General features: G+C 39.0%; 1 protein-coding gene across 2 annotated transcripts in view; it reads left to right on the forward strand.

Annotated features, from left to right (window-relative positions):
- Window positions 1–27,798, forward strand: part of CPNE8 (copine 8) — a 386,684-nt gene that overhangs the window by 251,879 nt on the left and 107,007 nt on the right. The window contains exons 9-10 of one of the 2 annotated variants that reach the window (XM_082257084.1): window positions 7,066–7,170; window positions 20,691–20,732. In XM_082257084.1, coding sequence (XP_082113210.1) covers window positions 7,066–7,170; window positions 20,691–20,732 — 147 coding nt within the window. The remainder of the gene's footprint in view (window positions 1–7,065; window positions 7,171–20,690; window positions 20,733–27,798) is intronic. The other variant, XM_082257085.1, reaches the window with a different exon arrangement.

The raw sequence follows: 27,798 nt of genomic DNA on the forward strand, positions 1-27,798 counted from the left end.
TATTGCAAAAGGCAAAGCTGTCTTATGTGTTATGTACAAATATGAGAGAAATAAATGTTTTCAGTGCTATACACTAGGTCTTGAGCAATGCCATTTAGTAAGATTGTCAATGTAAAGTTATCTGCTAGCAGTAATCAAATAAAAATCCAAATTTATTTAAGTGGGGTCAGGTAGGAAGTTGTTTTCCATATTTGAGCCTCAGTTGCCCAGGGTATTTCTCTGGGCTACATTAGCTGTGTGAAAAATAGAAAGTGATAGACATTTCGACCTAAAGTATGTATTTTTCCAATCTAAGGATCTGTATAACTACATGAGTTTCCACTTTAATTGCACCAGTTTGCTGCATGTATGCACTTGACCTAAAAAAATCCAGTCTTATGTGTTTAGATCAATAGCCTATGGGAATGCAGGACACACCTTTTCCCTCTCCCGAATACTGAAATAATCATAATACATAAATAAATAAAGCACAGACACCATTTAGGTTGGCAAATATTTTGGCCGCAGCACGTTTATTGGTGTTAATAAATTTTAATAAATCTCATCACATTCTAACCATTCAATAATAATAATACTTTCAACTTTATTAAATGCAAACTTCAAACTTTGCTCAGTCATAAAGGACTCGAGCACAAATAGCATAAATCATAACAGTCCTCCCTTTCAATAAAAAGGGTGACAAACCACACAAACGTGCCTTGCAACAAGGGAGGGGGGGTGGGGAGCTCGTCACGCCGTCCCGGTCTTACTGTGCAGTTACCTCAGAGCGGGGGTCCTTTATCTAATAAGCCCCACTTCTAGAACATTCTAACCAATCACCTTACTTTTAGGCTACTTCAAAAGTCACGTGATACCTATCCTTCCTGCCTAAAACCCCTCATTTACATATTTAAAGGTACAGTGCTCCTTTTAAGTTACCCTATATATATATTTTTTATTTTTTTATTTTTATTAATTAAAGAGGGAGGGGCGACCGCATGCCCATGCAGTTGGGCCTAAATTCTTTTGCCCTCCTTTTCATTCTATTTAAAATTACTATAAGTACAATCTTCTTTACTTAAACAGCATTTCCAAACACTATTTTTCCAAAATGACTGTGCAGAAAGTTTTTAGCATTAAGTTTGGTTTCTGCACCCATTTCACCTTGACGTTTCCACAGCTAGACACTATAACTGGATTGTCATAATGTTCATGATATGTTACATAATCCTGACTGTTACACTTTATCAGCTGTGCTGTATGTTGGACGCTCAAGACTGCTGCTTTCCTAATATATAGAGTGCAAAAGTCAGGAGTACTTCACACACAGCACAAACTGATGGCATTCAGGAAAATATCACCCCAGTAAAGCTCCCCCCCCCAAAAAAAAAAGGAACCCTTCTTGCTTCAAGCAAACATTCCTTCTCCCCTCCAGCCCCTATCACACAAACAATGCAGCCCCATTGCCCCCTCACACAAAAAAGTCAGCTCCCCAGCCCCCCCGCGCAAACAAGCAATGCAACAACCCTGTCCCTCGCACACATACAATGCACCTCCCTGCCTCCTCCCCCACATACAAACAGTGAAGACACCCCCCCGCCCCCTCACACATACAAACAGTGCAGCTCCCCTGCCTCCTCACACATACATACAATACAGCCACCAGAGTACTGCTAAAGATGCCAGCAGCCATGGGTAGGGGTGTGCAGTAACGCAAATCGTCATTGCATAGAATTCCTGTTCATACATGGCAGGAATTTCATGGTTGGAGGTAGTACAGTGAAGGTTGGGTGGGACAGTGCTGCAGAGATGGTCTACTAGTTTTTAATGAATCCCCCTCCTCCCCCACTCCCACCACACACACAAGAAATCACTGAACTTGGGGCAGCTGCCCCTCCTGTCCTCCTTGTCATGGCCCTGCTTACAGATGCATCTTCCTGACTGGTGCCAATGAAGCTCTTATGCTTTGTTAGGTGCATGATTTTGCCTCTGCATGTACCCCTGTTGTAAATGCAGGTTTTAATGCACATGGAAACTGGGTCAAAGCACATTTGCTCTTCCTCGAGAAAACAGGTCTGAGCAGACCGTGTTCATTAAAATGTGCTGTTGCAATGTGACCTGCTTTTCTTGTGTATTCCAGCATGCATGTACATTAGAGTTATATGTCAGTTGGGACTTACAATGCATAATAGGTTTGGTGACATCAAGCTGGAAGATGCATCTATAAAAGACACATCTATTGTCCATGTGCAAGAGCCCTTAGACTGAAATATCTTTCCTTAGTTCCCTGTCTCTTCATTAGTGGTAAAGATAACAGGATGTGAACTGTGGGATTGGGATCAACATGTTGGGAGAGCTTTATAAACAGGTAAAACACATCACTGCAACAATGTTAATAATTGGAACCACACTTAAGCAAATAATAAATCTCTGAGTTGAAATAAGCGTGCATCATGTGAGGTCTCAAAAGTCTGCTCCCCAGTCCTATTTACCTATTTAGTGTCAGTGACTAACTAGAGAGTGCGGTTAAGGTTCAGAGGAATGCCTCAGAGATTACACCTTTAAAGGTTAACACTAACCAAGATCCTTTTTTTGCTTTAAGCAGAGTGAAGAATACTTTTCTTTGACAGATTATTCTTGCTGTTCGTTACCCTATGGGTTAAACTTCCCCTTCCTTTTCTGTTAACAGGGAGTCACAGGGGCATGAAGTGAAAATATAGCTATCAATAAGGAAAGAAACATTGAACAAATATGTTTTTACTGCTTTAGATACCCGTGTCCTTCATGTTATGTCCTGGTGTCACAAGGTTGGAGTACGTGGAAATTCCCCTACGGGCATCACATGCAACAATAAAAGTCTGACAGAAATCTCTTTACAACGCTAAAGAAAATTTAAATTACTAAATGGAATGTAGATGTAGTTTACACCTTACAAACATTTCTACAGTTGTTGTTTCTGTCCTGGGTTTATATAGGTTCTTGTTCTACCCACACAAAAGTGCTCTTCTTGAAAATGACCTAAAATACACTCCTCCAGATCCTGTAGAATATGTATTGTAGATAACTGCAAAGGCAACATATCAAACAGTTCATGTATTTCCAAGGTATACTGCCATATATAAAATTTGGATAGTTTTAACAACACACAGTTTTTATACTAAGATGGTTTCTTTAATATTCAACTTCAATATATTATATATACAGTATACATAAATAAAGTTCAAGCACTCCAATTCTTTTTCTTCTTTTATTTAGTGAATAATATTCTTAATGAATATGGAATCACATTCAGTGTTCCATCATTAAGCAAGCTTTAAGACAGCATGCCCTTTCTTCAGGCTAGGAAATCATGCAATCCCAGCATTTATGAATAAATGGGAACCATATACTCAGCATTTGATCATTAATATAAGAACATTGAACACACATGCATAAATAGAGCTCCCTGCACAGTCAAGTTCCTACTCCCATAGAAAGAGGCATGTTGATCTTCTAAAAAACAATGTATATACTCATATAGATTCTTATCCATGACCATAAATCTCTAGACTATACAAAACACAGTGATAGACAAACCCATTAACACACTACTAATCATAAATGACCATAAAGAAACATAAAATGAAAATAAAAATACCTATAAAAATAAATGCAAATTAAAATCCAAATTAAGCCCTCAAGGTTGCCCAGTATCTAACCATTCAATCCAATATACTTCCCTCTTGTTCAGTAATAGTAAACTATTACCCTCTCGTCTATTGAAATGTAGGCAATTATCATAATTGAGAACATTTAACAAAATGCCATGCAACTGGCAACTGTACCCGTTTATCTCTAATTGAATATTTCTGCCAAGCAAATAAATCTTTTACTTTTGGGTCATCTCTCCAACATAGTAATACCCACACAAGAACTTTAATTTGTTCACAGCAAAACTTGTCTAACATGTATAATATCCTTTAATTTTAACCCTGAATCCTAAATGTGGATGAGTAAAAAAAGTCCCTTTGATCATATGAGAACACTGGATGCAATTAAGGCATGAAAAGGAGCCAGTATTGCAAGATCACAGACCTTACAATTGGTGTACAATCAGATCTTACCATATAACTCAAAATCATCTTGCCTCTCCTGTAAGATGTAAATGGAGGATGTGTAAATTCTAAAACTCCTGGATGATTATTTTTCAATATTGTCCAATGTTTTTTAATGATAGAATAGATGCTTTCAGAAAAAGGATGACATTGGGTAACAAATGCCATTATTTTATTCTCACTATGACTCACCCTCCTATTCACCATGTTAAATCAGATATAATAGATGATAGAATAGAAGTTTTCAGAAAAAGGATGACATTGTGTAAGAAATGCCATTATTTTATTCTCACTATGACTTACCCTCCTATCCATCATATTCAATCAGACCGCTCTTTTTTAAGTATATTCATTCCCTTCTCATGTAATCAGTTCTCCATTTCATCAAACCTCTTGTCCACATGTTACAGTATACATATGTAAAAATATGCATCACAGGTTCTCATAACACTTGAACAAACAATAATCTGCTTCCTTAGCAAATCTCCTAATCCATATTATCATTTTTATCTTTTTTCCTCCGCTTCTCTTATATTCCTTCCTTCTCTTTAAGAAAGGGTTGTAGAAAAGGGATTCCCTCTCTATGAAAACCAGTCAAAGCTGACAATGGGGTTAAGTGTCCCAAAGAGTGTTAAAAATAATCTAGTAGTCTTCTATCTTTCCTATCATTGTCATCTCCTAGTGCAGGAATTCAGAGGTCCGGTCAGTAAAATATTCTTCCAGTAGAGGTACGAATCACATGCTTGTGCAATGACTCAGATCTTTCACATCACAACCTCCCTCTCCTCTTAGACTAAGTTCACATTTCTGTGGCTGGAAACATGAACAAAAATCACGTGTCCCCCGACCCACAGAGAAATGAGATGCATTTTAACAGATGCGTGGGGATGGCAACTATGGCACATCTTCACACACGCCAAACCACATGGTGCTGCAGTGCGAGTTAAAAAAAGGGGAGGGGCTTCCTTTCCTTCTTTTCTGGCAGGTATGGCAACCCATTAAAACGAAAAGGCTGCTTTACCTGCGACCTGTACATGCAAACGTGCACAAATCTGAACCATGCCTCATATCACAATTCCTTTCTTACATAAACATCCGCAGTCCCCACTTCACATCACAGTCGCTCCCTTCACATCAGAATTCCTGTCTTCTCATTACTGTCCTCTGCACTCCCCATTACTGCCCTCTGCCTGCCATTATTGTCCTCAGCCCCCCATTATTGTGCTCATCCCCCCATTACTGTCTTCAGCCACCCCCATTACTGAACTAACACAGACAGGGCAGGGATTGGGAGGCACAGCAGATCTGGACTGTGGGCAAGAGCTGCAAGCTGGTGATTAGTTGCTAGCACCGCCCTGCATCCTAGCAACCAATCACCTGCTTGTTAACTCAGGCAGCGCCATCCGACTCCTCATCCTGGTTAAAGTGGAGTTCCACCCTAATTTTATACTTACCTCCCATCTTCTCGCTCCGGGTCACCTGAAAAACAAATGGATAATCGCAATTATTTTATTTTTTTTTTACTTACCTTGTAGAGAAAATATACTTACCTTACTTCCTTCTTCCTCCCCTCGGCGGCCACGGCAATTCGTCACTTCCTGGCTTTTGCAATGATTCCTGGGAGCTGAACGTCATCGCTCCCAGAAATCATTGCGCCTGCACCGGCCCCGAAGTTAGTTCCGGCGCGCACGCGTCATTCCCTTCTAAACAGCTTCTGGGCATGCCCAGAAGCTGTGGAGGGATGACGCGCGCGCACCAGAAGTGACGTCGGGGTCGGTGCAGTGCATCGTGGGACCGAAGAAGAAGGAAGAGGACGCCGAAGAGGATCGCGCTGGCTTCAAGCTGCCCACACCTGAGATGGCAGCGCTGGAGAATACTTTTTCAAGGTAAGTATTTCTCCTAAAAGGTAAGTGCAACCCGGGACAGATCAGAGGCTAGCCATTGTGGAATGTACTAGCCCTGACTGTCCCGGGGGTATTCTTAAAAAAAAAAATGTGCACTGGGTGGAACTCCGCTTTAACTCAGGCAGCCCCCACCCTCTGTCCAGAATTATCCTGCCTCTCGCTGCTGTTAGAATGCAGCAGCGGCAGGGATGGTTGCTGGGCAGAATGGCTCCTAAATGTCAGGATTACTGTGGTCTGGATGTGACATTGATCTGCCCTTTAATGATGCATGTCCTAGAGGATAGTTTTAGTAAATAAAAGGATTCTTAGAGATTCCACCGCTCCAGTTCCCATGGAACTTACTTAAGGCTCGTATAGATGAGCTTTGTTGTTCTGTATTTAACTTGTGTTTGAAGCTTACTTTGATAAATAAAAAAAAAAAGTCTGGCGATTTTCATTTAATTATAGAGTGTGAGTGACCGTTCAGAGGCAGCATTTGACCTGTTTTGCATCTCTTTGAAACACTGTCAGTCTGAAGATCCATTCCTACCTCTTCAAATATTCTGCAGCTGCAGGCAATGGCAGATCAAATGCAACCTCTGTGCTTGTAGCTGCACTGGGACTAGCAGGTGAAATGCTGCTCAAACATTTTGAATGGCACAAGTTTGACAGATGCACACCAAACCAGCAGATGTGTTCAGTCATCCCTGATACCATACAAAAATAGGTGTGTATTATACATAGACCTGTAGGCTTATAAAAAGCAACATCAATTACATGCAGCAAAAAAAAAATCAAATGTATTATTTTTTTTTATAATTATTTTTAGTTGTTAGTTTCCGTCCCAGGTTGATGTAGGCTCTGGTTCTACCCCTAAACTCTCACATAAAACATATAAAAAAAAAATACCTAAAATAAACTCCCCAATATCCGGTGGAATATGTATTTAAGATGACTGTAAAGACAACATATCAATCATTTCAAGTATTTTCAAGGTATACTGCCATATATAAAAATTTAACAGTTTTAACTAAACACGTTTTTATACTAAGAGGGCTATTATTAACATTTGACACTTGATGTTTAATTCCAATGATTATGTTTTTCAGCTATACAATTTGCCACAAGACAGAGGTAGTGAAGAACACATTAAACCCAGTCTGGCAGGCTTTTAAAATTCCAGTCAGAGCTTTGTGCAATGGGGATTTTGACAGGTAAGACAGTGACACATTCTGATCTTTCACCAATATGTAACATCTTCAGACTATTGTGATATTTTCAGGTTTAGTATTGTGAAGGGCATTCCATTAAGAACAGTGTAAGATCATTTATTAAATATAAGCAAAGGGTAAAGGTTCTGAATGCATGTTTACACCAACATTTCCTGATACTTTTCTCATTAAAATTCAACTATTGCTTTTTTTTTGTTAAATGTTTTTTTTAACTGCTATTTTGGATATAAAATAGCAGTTTACAATGTTTATTTTACCATTAAATGTTTAATATTTGTTTAATGTTGGTATTATGTCTGTAGAGCAGGCAGTGCTTTTTAGACGAAAGCCCAGCACTAAGTGGGATTGACAGGTTTTCCCCTCCTCTAAACCTTGTATTTAATATGATATACTGTTGTTCTAGTCCAAAAATTGTAGTAAGCCAGCTTTCTGAAACTAGGAAAATATGTATTTAAAATACATTAAAAATACACAGAAAACCATCACATCTTCCCTTTAAAGTTAAACCCATTCCTGAATTTAAATTACCAAAGTTAGGTAAGTACTGAATAACAGGCACTACATGGTGTCTAGTCAGTACCTGCTTTGTGAAAAAAAAAAGGTGGTCCCAATACCCAAAATACGCTGACTTCTGGAGTATAGAAAGAGCATATCCCCTCCCCTTCCCGCAGTGCAGCACTAAACTACATAGTGCTACACCTGGTCTCTGTCAGGTGATAATTGGGGATTTGCATACACCTATGCAGATACCAAGAAGTCAGTAGCTGCCCAAAAAAATAAAAATAAAAATCCTCTAGCAGTACTACAAAATGCTTTGTTGCTTTAAGATAGTTTTAGAGCTATCACTTTTACAGCTATGAGTCATGCTACTGCTGTCAAGTAGTCAGTGGCCTTATCACATACTATGGACATTTTCGATCATTTTTAAAATAGGCCACAGGGACTTTAGTAATTTATAGTAACAGTACTCTGAAAGTGTTACTTATCTACTTAGTAAGCTGCTACATGTCGTGTTTTGATGATATATTCCCTTCACATAGCATTGTTTTTTTAAATGGACATATATGAAACAAAATATGTAGTCTTAATATTTTTAAGATAAACATGTAAATGAAGTCAATAAATAATCCAAATCTAATGTGATAACGCTTTTATTATTTTAATAAAATTGTAATATTTAAAATTGTAATATTTAAGAACACCTTGCCTCTGTATGAGTACATGGGGCACCCGCGTTTGCATATTATATTTATAGGCTCTGCTGTGTTTCATAAAGATCAGGTTTTGCTGCTTTTTCTTATAATGCAAGTCTGATGGGGCTAACTCATTAAAATACGGCTGATCATTGCTCAGGGGTATGTGAGCCCGCCAGGGTGCTGTCATTGATATAGCAAAATCATCTGTGGCCAGGGCATTCTCAGTCCCCCCGTAGAGGCAAATATGCATGTCCTTTGTACAGGCAGGTCCCGAGTTAAACATCCGATTTACATACATCTCATATTTACAAACGGAGGGAGACAACAGGAAGTGAGAGGAAATCTACTCCTACGAAGGGAAATTCACTCCTGTAAGAGTTATTATGAGAAAAAGGTGTCTCCACTGAAGATTTATCACCATTCCTTGTTTCCACAACAACCCAAAATTTTCAAAATCCAATTGTCCCAGAGACAGAAAGTGGGGTAAATCCTGAACAGGGGCACAGACAACAAAATAAACGTTACAGGGATGTTAACTCTTCCCTATGCTATCTGAAAAGCGTAAACATTTTCTTGGGCTGGAGCTACACCTAAAAATGTACCTGCTCCAACTTACGAACAAATTCAACATAAACTATCTTGTTTGTAACCTGGGGACTGCCTGTATACTTGCAGCTGTGGGGAATACCCTGGCTGCAGATGATTGGCATATGCAGATAATAGATTCCTGGTGAGCTTGCACATATGGGTCTGGCTGCTAGTTTGAACACATCCATGCTCATCATTACTGCCGATATCTTACCTAAGGATGGCCATACATTCTGCTATACTTCCTTTTTGACAATGCTAGTTTCCAAGCGGTCACGCTGATGAAGTCATTGAACAAGAACATGTATACAGATAAGAAATTCTAACTATATACTGACACTCATTTACAGCATGCCTGTTCCAGATATGTTAAGCTGACCATACACTGTTCGCATTTCAGCCAGATTCAGATGACCCTGCCAATATTTGCTTAATGGTTGGCCTTGTTGATCCTCTTCTGTCCAACATTCTTCAATTAAAAAATCTAAGGAGCCAGGCTGAAACTTGTTGGCCAAACAGCGGCTGAATACAGTGAAATACAGCATCTGTTTAGAGGACAATAGTTGTAGTGGGAGAATTCATCCATCCACCCTGTTAAAGGTCAGTGGGGGAATCTGTCAGATTGTTTTCTTTTAGCCCTGTGGCTGAAGGAAAAAATATAATAGTGTATGGCCAGCGTAACTAAGAAGTACTAAGTCAGACACAACTAAACAACAGTACCTATTCAAGAATTCTAAATTAGCAGATGACATCATGTTTACAATATCTTTGTCCATTTAACAATTCCCTACAGTACTTGGATAAATATGTGCCAGTCCATAAGTGCTTGTTTTGTTTGTCTGGATTTAAATGTAATAAAGGGGTTTCAGGATTTAAAAAATGGCTCTGTTTATTTTATATTGGCTAATATTGCTTGTAGCAATTCCATGCAGAATAAAGTGTCTTTGACAGCTGATCCCAGATACGTTACTACACATCTCTGCAACTAGTAAACAGTTTTACTAATAAGCACAATTTGAATATATATAGCCACATTTTTCGTAACGGGATTTTAAAGAAGTGACCCATGTGATTCTTCTTTTTATCTTTTAACTGTCTAGACTATAGGGTGTTATAAGCTTTTTTTATTGTTCCCTTTCTCATATCACAGATCTCTACGCAATCTCTAGGTAGCAGCTGTGAGAATTCAGTGACTTTACCTCCTTTTACTTTACTTTCCTTTATCCCTCCTTTTTTAAATTGGCTCAAATTATTGATTTTTTATGGTTGACATCAGGCAAAAATTGCACATTGGACTTTTGAAGGTAAAGAAGATTTTTACCAAGTTTTCACAGCTGATATTTTGGGATTGCTCCAGAGCTGTGACATGAGAGGGGAAACCATAAAAGGCTTGTGTTAGAAGGTAATGTTAGATAGTCTAGCAAGAGAAATGGCATGGTTTATTCTGGGGTTAATGATATACAGTGTATGGATCAGAATGTGGATAATGAAGTGTTTGTCAAACATCTCACCATGTATAGTAGCTTATAGATTTTCTTGCATATTACAAGATGCATTAAGTTGTCACATGTCCATGTAAAGAGATGTTTAGTGTTTGTGTGTGTGTGTATATATATATATATATATTTTTTTTTTTTTCAGGACAAAATAACATATATTATTGTACAGTACAGGACACAGGGCTTGTAGCCATAGGCCATGGGTTATATGGAGGGTACCTTCAGGTGGTTGAATGCCAGCAAAAACTTTGCTAAGGCCCTCCCCAGTGTATGCTTACATAACCCCCTTACTCTGTGAGGCTCCAATTATTTTTTCCTTTGAAATGGCTTTTTTCTTTTAAACTATTTCTTTTTTTCTTCAGACATTTCTATCACGATTTGACTGCTCATTAGACTGGGCTATGAAGCAGTTACTGGATCTGTTATCCTTGGTTTTCATCTTTGGGTCTGTACATCTCACTGTGTGAAGCTGGCCTGTAATGGCTTGGATCCTGTGTTAGGCGATTACCTTGGCATGTTGTTGTAATGAGTGCTATTAAGGCCCAGGGCTGTGGTCAACTCCTTTGGTTCCTAGACCCTGAAGACACCTTTAGGGGTATGTCCATCCTGATGGGCAAAGCCTGGAACCTTATTGGAGTGGCTAGGACAATGTAACTTGAATTATTCTTGGCTATACAAAAACTTCAGTGCTTAGTATACAAACACATGTATTGGCACAAAAAAGAGAAGACATTCACTCCTCATTACGGTGGTAAAACATGCACACCACGTTTTCTGCACTTCCTGCTGCCTTCTTATACAAAGACACACCCAAGAAATGCTGTCAACCCCTGGGTTATAGTGGCTCCTGCATTCCAGACACAACAAATTCTATTCCTTCTGCATCCAGACTCTGAGTACCCAGTGGGGATCCCCTCACTGTTGCAATGGGGGATCACAGATGTAAGGGAGCTGGGACAGAAGGGTCGACTAACACATGCTCTGCCGATGACCCACATGAAACTCAAAATTCCCCTCAGGGTGATACCGGTTCCCTTGTCCCAGAACATTGCCTTATTATGCTACCACTCCCCTCCTTTGACTCTAGCTCCACTCTCAGGTGCACATAGCGCGGCCTATCTAACAAAAGCAGACATTTCTGCCATTATGTCTGACTTCATTGGAAACTTTTGGCACTCATAGAACCTTCAGTTTCCAACGGCCAAACATGCTACAATGCCTCTCACTGTCCTGACTCTGTTCATAAATCATAGATGAAGCCTCCTAACCTGTTTGAGGATGAAATGCACATTGTTTTGTGGTTACAAGCTGGGTCTACTGAACCTGCCTATTAGAAGTGCCTCCTATGCATGTCTTTTAAGGTGAATGCTTGTTTGGGGAATCTCTTGACAAATTCATTAGGGAATTCACTAGAGAGAAAGATACTCCTACCCCAAAGGCCTCTTTCACATAGGCTTTCCGATCCCGTCCACCGTCTGTCAATTTTCAGGCGGACCTGATTGGATGCTCCATGCAGCCCTATGGAGCAGCGCATGTCAGCGGTGACATGTCCACTGACACCCGCTGCTATCCAATCCAATCCAAGTCCGTCAAATCTGGATGGATGGGAACCCTATTTTCCATCTGATCTCCCATAGAGGAGAGCGGGGCTCTGACAGTTCAGATTCTGCAAAGTAAGCGGAGACGGAGCTATCATCCGCCTACTCAGCGGGGATTGGCGAATCGATCCCCGATGAGCAAAAACGCAGTCCTTTGGGTGCACCGCCCGTGTGAAAGGGGGCAAAAGAAAAAAAACCTAAGTCTCCTACTCCCACAGCTAATATTTATGGTCGGCGAAATGAGCCCTTTCACTCTCCCCTGCCATCAACTTCAAACCATGGCTTAGTACTTACAAGTTCTGGCCCTCTAGATACATAAAGCCTACCCAAGAGCCCCCTCACAATTAAGGGATACCCCCCCCCCCACTTGCAGTGGGGGGAAATCTATGGGCATTTTCACTAGTCTGGATCCAAGATGTCCCAGACCTTTGGGTCTAATCTGTCATTTCAAAGGGGTACAAAATATAATTTCTATCTCTGCCTCTCCCTGCTTCCTACCCACCAATCTATCAATTTCAGCAAGAAAAACAGGCAGGTTTATTGGCTGCTTTGTGACAATTTTAGTAATATTGGGTTGTTGTAACAGTTCTCTTATACCCAAAGGTTCCAAGATTTTTGTTCAAACTGTGAGAGATTAGCTCAGTAGCGGGTTTTGCGTGACTCCCTGGATGAGTTGCGGCAGGGTGAAAAGGCACAGCAAGACAGCCGGATCTTGGTGAAACACAAGTGTTGTTTATTTACAAGGTCTGTGTTCACAAAGTTCATTTGTCAAAACGGTAAAACAAAACAAAAGCAGAAAATAAACCCTTGCCACATTGGGCATCTAACTACAAACACAGGTACCCAACTACTTGTCCATGTACAGCCTACTGCTGCCCAGACACTTGACTTTCACACAAAATAAAGCAGAGTCTATAATCACAAAGACTTAATCTAACCATACAAGCAAATGGTTGCTCCCCAGTCTATCCCACACAGAAGTCTGGTTCTGGGGTGGAGCATCTTGTTGGAGCATCTTCCCTAAGCAGGCTGGGAGTTTTAAAGAGCCCAGAGCACTCTTTGTGGGGGTACCAAGAATATTGAACTTAAAGTCTATGAACAGATCTGCATGGAATCAGTACTATCTGTCATTGCTTCTGTAAAACAAGGGGAATTACAAGATAGATTCAAATCCTCCTTCAGCACCAATGCTTTCTATGCGTTGCTGTGGGAGAAAAGTACTTCATATTTTTAGCACTGCCATTTTGGCTCTGAGTGCTCATCCGCTTCTTGCTCTTTGGTGGATCCAAGGGGGATATTTACTAAAACTGATGGGCACAGCATCTGGTGTGGCTGTGCATAATAAGCAATCTGCTTCTAATTTCAACTTGTTCAGTTAAGCTTTGACAATAAAACCTAGAAGCTGATTGGTTACTATGCATAGCTGCATCAGATTCTGTGTGCACCAGAATCTGATGCAGCTATCTCCTCCAAGATGTCCATGTCACAGGATACTTGGATGACCTTCTACTGAAAGAATCCTTCACCATGACATTGTCAACTAACGTCCAAAAGACAATTTAATTTCCTTTGAACTTTTGATTGGTTAATCATCTTTCTAAAGTTTACTCTCTGCCTGTAGTACCTGGCTCTAATTTGGGACACAGCCCAATCCAGGTTCTTCCTTCCTCCATCAAACAGTGCCTCCCTAAGGTCCCACATGCCGACCCTCAGATCCAAAAGTCACCCCTATGTTTCTGCTTTAGAGTTGTTTGGCTTAATGGTTGCCTCTTTCAAGGTAGTCCCTTTTGCCTCGTTTCACTCCAGGACTCCTTAACTCAACATCCTCACCTCATGGAACAAATAAATCCACTCATGGGCTATCCTATGCATATATCCAGCCAGATAAATTTTTCTATGGCATGGTGCATCTCCAACTGAGCACTGGAGTTAGGAAAGTCATTCCTTCCAATGGCTTGGAAGGTGGTCACCAGATTCCAACCTTACTGGTTGGGGCAAGTTTTCCAACTCCCTAACTGTCCAGGGGGACCTGGTCTTCAGCAGAGCTGAGACTCTCCATCAACATACTGAGAGCCATCTCTCTGCATCACTGCCCCCCCCCTCCCCCCACCATCAGAGGGGCACCAGTAGTTGAGCTGCCCTAGAAGAAACAAACTTGATCCTCTCCTTGCGGAAGTCAACATTCCAGCTCTCTGACATCCACATCCTTGAGGTGGTGGATGGACAGACAGACTACCTATGTCATAAAAATATAGACCCAGGAGTTTAATCTCTGCACCCTGAGATCTTCCCGAATAGCTCTCAATAGTAGGGGGAAAGGATGTGGACATCTTTGCCTCTAGGTTCAAAAACAAAATGTACAGATTTATAGCCAGGATATGGGTTCCTCTAGCCCAGCCTTTTTCAACCAGGGTGCCTTAAAGCTTCTTCAGGGGTGCCTTGACAAAATGCCCAAAACATTTTCAAAAATAGTTTACAAGCCAGCAGGAGGATGAAGCTTGCCTTTTTAGTTACACAAAGCCACAGGTTTTCATTATGCACCATTATGGCTTTAGAGACACTGACATCCTAACAACCAATGATGTCATCAGTTGAAAAGGAGGATGTCTGTCACCTCCACAGCATTCCTGTTTGACCCTCCTCTGCCTCTCGAACTTAGCATCAGGGTCACATTAGCTGACTGATGGAGAGAAATTGAGGGAGAAGAGAAACATTGGAATAGTAGTCAGTACCAATGTGCAAAAGTGTATTTGCTTTGGAAGAAAAAAACCACCTCGAACGTTGGGTGTCCTACATGTATGGATGTTCCTGCATTAGTCAAATGTAGTCAAATAATCAAAATCATGTGGTGCTCATACACTGATGAGAATAAAATGCAATAAGTGCAAAAAAGAAAATTCATCCATTTATTCATGTAAAGCTGTAAACATGTGCAGTCATAAATTATAATATTAAATATAATGCCAGAAAGGTATGTAGATTGAATATTTTCAATGAAAGTGCCAATTATTCTGTACAAAGCATAAAAAAAACTCAAATAATGTTCATTCAAATGACAAATCGTCAAATGTGGCTTTAAATTGGTGAATGATATAGGCAAAAGGAATCCTATTTCCAAATACTGGTGGTGACACAGGTGCTCCACCCGTGCTTAATTACAGTTCAAAAGTGCTCCAAGTGATACCTTGTCTGTGCTCCACCATAATAATGAGTGGACGCTTACCAGATGAGGAGACCCCAAACGAGGTCAAGCCACGCATTAGTGGGCAAAGCCCCACACTGTGGGTATGCAGGTAATACTCCCTTCACAGGACCCATATGTTAGATGTGTCATTAAAAAGATCACCTGATAATGCGGCTGGTTAGTAGTTATCATTCATTAACCAGGCATGTATATAAAAAATAAAAATAAAGTGCAGTGCAATCCTTATTAATACATTACACAGTAATGCATACATAATGTATAGATATCTCATATGCTATAAGATTAAGAACGTCCATACATGTGCAGGGTGATAAGTAAGAGGAAAATAAAGTCCTTCTAGATAGGTGATGTAGATTGGGACATTTTGAATTATACGAATATGTGAATGTTACCTGTACTGTCCTAATAAGTTTAATCAAGCAATACAGAGAGCACTAGATATTTTCTTATTGCCATTCTATATCATGGAGCTTTATCCCTGACCGAATATCTTATTGGGTGAGCAGTCCCTGGTACTATTGAGGTCTGGAATCTGTTAGCTGGCCCTGTGTGTTATCTATATGGAGAAGTGATCTGGATATTGCTGATTAATTTGATACGCTATCTGACCCTGTAGGGTCTGTGCTTTGAAGTGAGAGGCAGAGAATGCCAGGTGGTGGGAAGTTTTGAGCACCATATTACACAATACTGTGGATTACATGTCATCTATTGTTGGGATCCCAATCTACATCACCTATCAAGAAGGATTTTTTTCCTCTTTCTTATCACCCTGCACATTTATGGACGTTCTTATAGCATATGAGATATATATACATTATGTATGCATTACGGTGTAATGTATGAATAAGGATTGTGCTGCACTTTATTTTTATTTATTCAGGAGGTTTTATGCGATTGCCCTTGAGTGTTCAGCTGCTAATCCGTCAATTTTTTTCTATTCCCACCTGTAAGGTTCAGCGCTGAATATTTATATTTTTTATTTTTATGTATATAAAAAAGGAACACAATCGCTCAATGCGCAATTTCCCAGCATAAGAAATTTATTAAAATAACAGTATTCTACTCACAAGTAAAATGAATACATCAGGCATTCAGAAATTATCGTCCTGCGCCCAGGTGGGTATGCTGATGTCACCGCTATGTCTTCCAACCTGACGTACGTTTCATCCCAATAGACATTATTGTCACAGGAGCAGTGGAGGCGTTAATGAATAATGACTACTAACCGGCCGCATTATCGGGTGATCTTTTTGATGACACATCTACCATACGGGTCCTGTGAAGGGAGTGTTGCCTGCATACCCACAGTTGGGGTTGTTGCCCACTAATGCATGGCTAGACCTTGTTTGGGGCCTCCTCATCTGGTAAGCATCCATTCATTATTATATATGGTGGAGCACCGACAAGGGATTCATTGGAGCGCTTTTGGACTGTAATTAAGCACATGTGGAGAACCTGTGTCGCCACCAGTATTTGGAATTAGGATTCCTTATGTCTTTATCATTCTCTATAGTTAAGCCACATTTGAAGATTTGTCATTTTGAATGAACATTATTTGAAGTTTATGCTTTTTTTTTTTTTTTTTTTTTAAGTTTATGCTTTTTATGCTTTTCAGAGAATAATTGGCACTTTAATAAAATATATTCAATCTGTATACCTTACTTGGCACTTTATTGAACAATATAAATTATGAATGAACATGCTTACAGCTTTGCATGTATATATGGATGGATTTTCTTTTTTGCACTTTATTCTCATCAGTGTATGAGCACTACATGATTTTGATCTATTTGAATACATATTTGAGTATATTCACAGCACAACAACATTTTTTGATTGTTATGTTTCAGGCTCGGTTCACACTATTGCGATGCGGGAAGGCTGCGAATTCGCAGCCTGTTCCCGCATCGCACACGCACCCCCGGCAGTTCACACTGCCATATGCGATCCGCTGGGGGTGTCAATGTAATCTTAACGACACCCCCAGTTTGATCGCATATCGCAGTGCGATCGTGCAGTTCGCACAGGATCGGATCGCACAAGTGTGAACCGCTGTGCGATCCGATCCTGATGCGGCAGCAAAAATGCCTCCTGTGCGTCTTTGCTGCGGGTGCGGTGCGAATTTAGCCATACAAACTGTATGGCTAAACTCGCACCGCACAGCTGATCGCATGTCATGTCGGAGCAGTGCGCTCCGACATGACATGCGAACCCGGCACACGCAGAAGTGTGAACCGGGTCTAAGTATTGGGATGTGCAATACAGGGAGTGCAGCTGTTTATTAACCACTTCCATACAGAGCAGTTAGACCCCCTTCCTGCCCAGACCAATTTTCAGCTTTCAGCACTCTCACACTTTGAATGACAATTGCTCAGTCATGCTACACTGTAACCAAACAAAATTTTTATCATTTTTTTCACACAAATAGAGCTTTCTTTTGGTGGTATTTGATCACAACTGGGGTTTTTTTTTCGTGATATATGCAAAAAAAGAGCAAAAATTTTGAAAAAAAAAACACTTTTTTTTAGTTTCAATTATAAAATTTTGCAAAAAATTAATTTTTCTTCATACATTTGGGCCAAAATGTATACTGCTACATGTCTCTGGTAAAATTAACCCAAATTAGTGTATATTATTTAGTCTGTGTGAAAGTTATTGAGTCTAGAAGCTATGGTACCAATTACTGAAAATTGATCACACCAGATGTACTGACTGCCTATCTCCTTTCTTGAGGCCCTGAAATGTCAGGACAGTACAAATACCGCCCAAATGACCCCTTTTTGTAAAGTAGACAGTCCAAGGTATTTAGTAAGAGGCATGGTGGGCTTTTTGAAGTTGTATTTTTTTCCCACAATTCTTGGGAAAATGAAGAAAACATTTTTTTTATAAGCTATTTCTAACACATAGCATGTACACAGCAAAAATTAGACCCAAAAATACATTCTGCTACTCCTTCCGAGTATGGCGATACCACATGTGTGAGACTTTTACACAGCCTGGCCACAAAAAGAGACTCCACGTCCAAGTAGCACCATAAGGCGTTTTAGGAGCATAAATACACATAAAACTTTCTTACTACCTATCACACTTTTCAAGGCCCTAGAGCACCAATACAATGGAAAAGTCCACAAAATGACCCCATTTTGGAAAGCAAACACTCCAACGTATATTCTATGAGGCATTATGGGTCGTTTGAACATATCATTTTTTTCCACAGGTTTTTGGAAAATGTGGGGAAAAAATAAAAACTTTTTTTTTTACACAAAGTTGTCAATTTATAGGATATTCCTAACACATAGCATGTACACAGCAAAAATGACACCCCAAAATACATTCTGCCACTCCTCCTGAGTATGGCAATACCACATGTGTGAGACTTTTTCACAGCCTAGCCATATAGAGGGGCCTAACATCCAAGGAGCATCATCATGCATCCTAGCCACTTGCCTAGGCCTATTTTTGACATTTGGTGTTTACAAGCTAAAATCAGTTGTTTTGCTAGAAAACTGCTTAGAACCCCCAAACATTATATATTTTTTTTTAGCAGAGACCCTAGAGAATAAAATGGAGATTATTGCAATATTTTTTATCACACCATATTTGCGCAGCGGTCTTCCAAACGCAATTTTTTTGGAAAAAAATTCACTTTTTTTAATTAAAAAATAAGAAACTAGTAAAGTTAGCCCAATTTTTTTCCATAATTTGAAAGATAATGTTACGCAGAGTAAATAGATACCCAACATGTCATGTTTCAAAATTGCGCACGCTCACGGAATGGCGACAAACTTTGGTACTTAAAAATCCCCATAGGCAACAATTTAAAAATTTCTACAGGTTGCCATCTTTGAGTTACAGAGGAGGTCTAGGGCTCAAATTATTCCCCTTGCTCTAACGATCGCGGCGATACCTCACATGTGTGGTTTGAACACCGTTTACATATGTGGGCGGGGTTTCTGTATGCGTTCCCTTCTGCGTGCGAGCTCACGGGGACAGGGCGCTTTAATTTTTTTTTTTTTTTTACTATTTATTTTATTTATTATTTTTTATTTTTACACCGTTTAAAAAAAAAAAATTGATCATTTTTATTTCTATTAAATGGAATGTAAACATTCCTCGTAATAGAAATAGGCACGACAGGACCTCTTTTTTGTGAGATCTGGGGTCAAAAAGTCCTCAGATCTCACAAGTACACTAAAAGATAGAAAAAAAAAAAAATTATTATATAAAATGAAAAAAAAAAAAAGGACCTTTAAACCGGTTGCTAGGCAACAACATTTTCCGTAGCTCCGGTCCTCCAAGACCATAGAGTCAAGTGAGGGCAAGCTTGCCCTCACTCGACATCCTGTCTGTGAGGATCTGGGACCGGATCGTTTTCCCCGCTGCCGGCGGGTCCGGTAAGCGGGGAAAAGGACCGGAACGCGGCGGGAGGGGGGGGGGCGCCTCCTCCGCCATCCCGGAAGGGTGATCCCACGGTGAATCTGCCACTGGGACCACCCTTATCGGAAAGCCAACCGTCCACCGTTTAAAAAAAATACCAGGGTTATGGCAGCAATGCAATGATTAACCACGTGAAGGTAGCCTGCACTTAATGCAAGCAACAAGGTGCCAAGGACCTAAAGCTGGATTCAGTGGCCAAAGCAAACATTAAAGGCTGGCCCCACACAGTACAGACCCTAAGGTGAGCAGTGAGAGTTAACAATCTGAAAAATGCTAGATGACATAGGACGATAAGCAGTCAGATCTTGCTAGAACTGTCTGCAGGAAAAAAAATGAATTAAAAGAAAAAAATTCTCCTAAAGAGAAGAGGTCCATCACCTAGGGCGCTATCAATAAAACTGGAGTCTCATGGAGAAGGTGGGGTTACATAAGCATGCCCTAGCCCTGGCAAAGTTTTTGCCAGTGTCCAATCGCCTATAATTAGCCTGCATAGAACCCATGTTCTCGGACTATAAGCCCTGTGCCCTGTGTCCTGTACGGTACTCCAATATAAGGGATTTACAATAAATCACAATGCCTTTTTTGTTTCATTTGTTTCTATCCAGATGATATTGTGTGATTAAATAAAATGTAGGAGGCAGTCTATGTGGGTATGCATTTGAATGGTTGCTTGTTTGGATATATCCATTGCAGTTTTTCTTTATTAGCTGTTAGCTATTAGCTTTAATATTAGCTGTGTTTTGATAAAACAAGACACTAGAACTTAGAAAATCATCTTTGTAAATTATTTTTATTCTAAATAATGTGTCTTAGCTATAGTATAAAATATATTTGCATTAGTAAATTCATACTGTAAATTGCTTGTATGATCACCATCTCTTTTTAAGATCACATTGTGATCATAACACTCATCATCATTGTCTAAATACTGTATTAATTTCATGTTGCGTAATGCAGTTTCATTTATTTTTGTTGACAGAACAATTAAAATAGAAGTCTATGACTGGGATAGAGATGGAAGGTATAGTAGCAGATGACTGTTTCTCAATACCGCAGCTATATTCAAATGCATAATCAAAGCTATTTCATGATGTAAAAGGTATCTGGCTTCCTTCTGTGCCAGTCCTGTAACTTAAAACCTGGGATTTTAGTCATGTGATCTATGTTGAAGAGGTGATCACTAAAATTTACATCTTTAATTCATTACAATATGACTGTTTAAGTTAACATTTGCACTAATTGGTATAATGCACATTCAGATAAAATGTTTAGTCCCCTTTCACACTCGTGTGACTTGTCCTGCGATTTGGGACTGCAAAATCACATGACAAGTCATTCTCCATTATTTCCAATGAGTACAGTTCATATCTGTGTGACTTGAAGTCACACCAACTTCAAAGTAGTCCCTGCACTACTTTGGCCCGATTTTAATGCGTTTTGAGGTCCAAAGACATAGGCATTGCTTCAAGCCCAGTCAAAATCCCATCAAAATCGCGTCAACAGCATTGCGGAAAAATCGTGCGACTTTTAAGTTGCATAAGTGTGAAAGGGGCCTTAAAGTTAATCTCCAGCTTTTAGTGAACTTTAAATAATTTATTTGGACCAAACTGACCAAAAAAAATCTTTACTTTACTAAAAGATACAGTGGCTGTGTGCACTATATGAACTGTATGTAGCCTCAGCTACATGCAGTATACAGTGCTGTGTTCTAGCATTGCAATGGAAACTTCTCTTCAAACCACCAGAACAAAATCCAGTCTGACCGAGCAGGACTAAGAGTTTCACAGGGAGATGCGTATTCTGTGAATAAATACAAAGCTTCTTCTGGTTGGCTCAGTTGAAGAGGTGGTCTGATGACTTCACAAACGCCAACTCAGCCAGTCAGAGGAATATTTATGATTAATGTAAATACAGTGGATAAAATACATTTTGAACATGTCACCAATTTTTAATTTAAATATATTTCTAAAGGTGCTATTGACATTAAATGTTCCCCACATGTCAGTAACAATTCATGCAATCCATACATAAAAAGAAACCAAAACAAAAAAGTTCAGAAATTAAGTTATGTGTAATAAAATGGAATGAAACAGGGAAAAAGTATTGAACACATGAAGAAAGGGAGGCATGGAAAGCCAAGACATCAGCTGAAATCTTTCAGTAATTAGAAAGTAATTATGCCCCTTGTCAGTGCAAATTAATTTCAGCTGGCTCAGTCTCAACTGATGGCCTATAAAAGGTGTCACTTTACCAAGCTGTCACACAAGAAACATCTCATGATGGGTAAAAACAAAGAGCTCTTTTAAGACCTTTGCAACCTTATTGTTGCAAAACATACTCATGGCATTGGTTACAGAAGGATTTCTAAACTTCTGAATGTTCCAGTGAGCACTGTTGGGGCCATAATCTGGAAGTGTAACTACATTTCACCATAAACCGGCCATGACCAGGGGCTCCATGCAAGAGTTCTGACAGAGAAGTGAAAAGAATTAGCAGAAGAGTTGTCCAAGAGCCAAGGACAACTTTAGGAGAGCTTTAGAAAGACCTGGAATTTGTAGGTACAATTGTTTTAAAGAAAACAATAAGTAATGCACTCAACCGCCATGGCCTATATACACGCTCACCATGCTGCACAACATTTAGAAAAGCCTGTGAAATACTGGGAGAATATAGTTTGGTCAAATGAGACCAAATTTTAACTCTTTGGATGCCATAATACACACCATTTTTGGAGGTCAAATGGCACTGCACATCACCCCAAAAACACCATACCAACAGTGGAGTTTGGAGGTGGAAAAATCATCTTATGGGGCTGTTTTTTTAGCATACGGTACTGGCAAACTTTATTTCATTGAAGGAAGGATGAATGGAAAAATGTACCAAGAAATTCTTGATAAAAATCTGCTGCCATCTACCAGGATGCAGAAGATGAAACGAGGGTGGACATTTCAGCAAGACAATGATCCTGAACACAAAGCCGAGGAAACTCTCAATTGGTTTCAAAGAAAGAAACTAAAGCTGCTAGAATGGCCCAGCCAATCACCTGACTTGAATCCAATAAAAAATCTATGGAAAGAACTAAAGATCAGAGTTCATAGAAGAGGCCCAGGGAACTTTCAAGATTTGAAAACTGACTGTGTGGAAGAATGGACCAAAATGACACTTGGGCAATAAATGCGACTAGTTTCTCCATACAGGAGAGGCGTCTTGAAGCTGTCATTACCTACAAAGGATTTTGTACAACATTTTAAATTAATTTCAGTTGGCACATTCAATACTTTCCCGTTTCCCTCCTTTTGATTACACATAACTTAATATCTAAACTTATTTGATTTGGTTTCTTTGTATGTATGGATTGCATGGGTTGTTACCGACGTGGTGAAAATTTCATGTCAATAGCACCTTTAGAAATATATTTACCTAGAAAAATGGTGAAATGTTCAAAACCTATTTTACCCACTGTATTTAAGTGGTTTCCTAATTTTCTGGGCAAAACCCTATGTTTTAAAAGTCTTACTTTAATTTTTTTAATATATATATTTTTCTATTCTTTTTTTTTTTCGGATTTTTTCAGCTCATCAGCAATAAAAAAAAAAAAAAAAACTCTTAAATGTTAGCCTATTTTAGGCATGCATACTGAAGATAAATATTCAAAGTAAAACTGTAGTGTTTAATAGACATTTCAGTTTATATGTTTATATGTTCTTATAAGCATTTAATGGGGTCTTTTGTCTCCTTATACAATATTGGGTAGGGCGAACATTATTAATATTATTATAATTATTATTATTATTTTGAAATATTTTGAAATATTGGCAAATATGCAGATTTAGTTAAATAAGTGATTTCAAACTATTTCCCAGTCATTACTTACAACATTTTTAACTGTGTTTTATGCTTCGTTCTACACATTTAATAATTTTTAATTAAAAATACTGTATATTTCAGCATTCTTTCTGTGTTACAAAATATCAATCTATCAGCGGGAACTGAAATTAAAAAAAAAAAAAACAAAACAGTGAAACACTTGTTTACAAGTTTGCATCAGCATTTTTTGTAGATTGCAGAATTATCTTAGTGAAACCTATCAATCTAGTTCAGAAACATAAATGAATATGTACACAAAAAATGAACAGCTGTTGGCTCTGCAGAGTTTGCATATTTGGGTAAATTGCTGATCAGTACACAGTACCTGTGGAACAAAAATGCTTTTTCCTGCAGCACCTTGTAGACATTATTAAGTATCTGAAAGTGCTAAGCAAGACATTGGCATTCGTCTTTTGGACTGGTAAAATGAATACAAATTACACAAGGTTTAGAGATTGCTTCTCTACAGAACCTTGCAACTATCCGAAATTCACTAAATGGAATTACTGAGCTCGTGTTCTGCTGTGACAAAATGTATCACTTATTGTTAATGCCGATTGGCAGAAATAAACATTTTTACTAAATCAGGTTAAATGTGTATTATCATTTACATGTACTGCCTGCTGCACCGATTTCTGCCTTCCTGATTCTCCTATATTGCTACAAATCTACCAGACAGGGTCCGTCTGATTAAAGCACATTTAGTGTCCTGAAGCATTCAAGCATTCACTATGCTCTTGGTAGCCACATTTGATGTCATATAACCCACTGGATCTCAACTAGTTGTAAATGTACCCAGCGGGGTTGATTTTAGGTGCATAAATCTGCTGTGATAAGGTTATCATAACATATTTAGTGTTTTGGCAAATACGAAATTGTATAAAACATATTATTATGTATTTTTAGCTTTGTTGGAATTATTTGTTATATCTTTCTTTTTCTTCGATGTTCTATCACGGATTTCTAGTTTTGACTTGGAAGAAGATTTCCCAGTCACTAAAACTTTCAACTGGCATGCATTGTTCCAGCATTGTTATATCATTTTATACACACAATTTAATGGACCAATCCGCTCAAAATGTATATCTCCGCTACAAGTGAAGTAAAATGTGCCTAAATAATTGGCTTCCCAAATCTTTTGAGGACTCGGATAGCAAGATCTCCCTGCTATAATGGCTGGCTCTATTCACACTCACCTTTTACTTTTGGAGTATTTTCAGCCACCACTGGAGGTTTCCAATCCTTTTGTTACATTTTTCAAATTATGATAAAATAGTGTGTAGTAGGACCCCTCCTAATTGCTGCAGCACGTATCCATTCTTGCCAACTCAAGTGCAACTCAAGAGCCCTTTACATTCGGATCCTCAGGAGGTAGTAAACAACACACCCCAAAAGAAACAACAGTAAGCTAGTATAAAACAAACCTTAAACGATCACTGCACATCACCATGATATACACCTATGCATCTCTAACCTCAGGTCGTTATGTTTTCATATATTCATCTACCAGCACTTAAGCTGCACGTCATGTTTAGGTTGCAGAACACACACAGCTAGTGGCAATCAGGTAGTCATTGTGGAGCAAACAGTAAGTCTACTCGAGCACTCTTTATACTTCTTGACATCACCATGGCAGACTTTAGCAGTGGCCCTGTTCTACTTATAACCACAGCTCTGCCAAACCTAGAGCAGTTGTAGGCAAGTAAATGCACATTTTAAACAGCCAGTTAAAGGTTTGGCTATTGTTTTAAGAAGGTCAAGTTTAGGGGAACTTTGAGTCTGCTTCAACTCTCCAACTGCAATGAAAATCTGACATATTTGCTTTAGGTGGATTTACCCTTTAAACATGTTTGTTTTACATATTTTGCAGAAAAAAATCAAATAAAAAAACTGTGAGGGCACTGCCCTCCTCCAATTTTGCCACTTTTGCATCAGGCCAGTTAGATCTTTCCATAAATCTGGATATAAGTTCTGGGGCTGCTTTTATGAAATCCACTAAGCAGAAAATGATTGTTCTCAGTAAAAGGGATGTTTGAAAGGCCTCATTATTTTCAGATGAATAGTAAAACATCCCTGCATGTGGCCAGCTTTAGACTACAGCAGCATGTGTTCCTATGTTACTATGCATAAGTGCTGATAGATTTACTGACAGCTGATGAGTGGATATGTTATTTTAAGTGTTGCTTCTTTTAGCAACATTTCTGATAAAGAGACAGGCAATGTGCAGTCTGCTAGGTCATGTGTGATATCTGAAGCAAAGATTAGTTATAGAGGCAGTGTCTCTGTAAAGTAAATCTGTCAAGAAAACAATATGGTGGCTGTAGTTGTTGACCTCCTGAAAATGCTAGTACATTAATCCACAATCCACCACCTTCATGTGCAGATCTGGAAAGGTGTAGAAAAGTCAAAGATCCTTTTCAATCACTCACCCTGAACAAAAATCCTTCTATACTTGGCCAGGGTCAGTGACTAAAATGACTGAAGCCAGAGTATCAGCATGACAGCTAAAAACTAGCAATGGCAGAGTCCATATTTCTCTTGTTATAGTTTTAATTTTAATAGTTTGAATGAATATATAAAATAAAAATTTTCATTGCAAGCTGTACAACAATGTGCAACCTATGCTTGGCTTATTCCAATACAATTTTGTATTCAGCAAATAACTTAATGCTGACACTTATAAGCCTACCTTTCCGGCATTGGAAAATTTACATGACTTGATCAAATAGAATATAACATAATTGTGTGAATATAATTAGAATCTTCTGTGATATCTTTTACATTCAAGATGAGCATTACAGTGCACATTATATATATATATATATATATATATATATATATATATATATATATATATATATTTCTATTAATTAAAGCAGACCTTCACCCCAAAAGGCAATGTGCATGTAACTGGCTCCATCCCCCTCATTCTACCACTTTCAGGTTTGTTTGTTTTTTTGTGAAGTCAAGATGAGAACCCCGTTGTGTATGCATGTGCAGATGTGCTGAAGGGCTTTTCCAGGCTTTAGGACCTGGTAGAGAATTTCAGCACATCTGTGCATGAACACAAAGTATGTCAGTCAAGGAGATCCGGACCTCTTTTTCTGTGCTTGCATTGTCATAACTCGGTTTGTGCACAGATGTGGCACAGGTCTCTGCCAGGTCCTGAAGGTAAGGCAGAGCCCTTCAGCGCATCTGCATGCATGCTGGACAATCAAGTTTGGCACCACCCTAGGACAGAGCCATGGTCAAGGGAACTGAAGTTCCTCTTTAAGGAATGGAAACCACAGTTGAGATTAATGTGCTTGTACTCCAACACAAACTTGCATTATGTTAATCTAACCCAGATGGATAAATTAAAAGAGATAGAGGGGCTAAAATATATTCCTTGATAATATACTACTTCATGCTCCCTCTAGTGCTGCTTATACTTAGGTATTTGGCAACTTGATCACTGATGAAGGCAAACATCATTGCAGATTGACGGATTCTTCTGTTTAACAAAGATCATATGACTAAAGACCTAGACTTTTGGTCAAATTACCAGCACCGATGAGAGCTTAGAGTAAGAGTTTTCAATATGAAAGTTTAGCATTTCAACCCTTATAGCCATGCTAACGACAACGCTTTGGAGAAAATGTGTATAAAGATTTTAGTAGGCTGCAATTGCAGACCTCTCCTAAATTATTAGTTTCCTAGCATCCATGATAATCTACTGACTTCCAGTACTTTTACTGAAAAAGGTATTAGGAGCTTGAGTTTGGGCTCACTTCACTGGGTTCATGCATGTTCTTGGTCTTTGACTAAAAAAATAAATACATGTAAGAACAGTTAAACAACTAACATTTTCCGAATGAGGTCAGCAAGGTCAATCTACATATTAGGCTCAGTAAAGTTTTTATACCTCAACTGAAAAAAAAAACTGTCATTGCTGATCATCTTCTGAAGATGTTAGTTGCCTGACTGTCCCTAACAGTTGTAAAAGCAAGAGAGAGTGAAATCAAAGCTCTTTATCTGCATACTTGCTTTGTGTCTGTAAGTAAAAGCAATGAAACCATTGGATCAACCAGACAACTTACATGCAAAAGGTCAGTATGGTAGTCAACTTTATGTACTTTATGTCCCCTATTGAAAGGGGACTATTGAAGTTCAAATCTGTTTTAATAATTTCCAGGATATCCAGATCATAAACATTCTGAACTTCTACAATTTGGTTAACA

The sequence above is a fragment of the Pelophylax lessonae genome (assembly GCF_965119305.1).
Source record: "Pelophylax lessonae genome assembly, chromosome: 4".
Taxonomy (NCBI): Eukaryota; Metazoa; Chordata; class Amphibia; order Anura; family Ranidae; genus Pelophylax; species Pelophylax lessonae.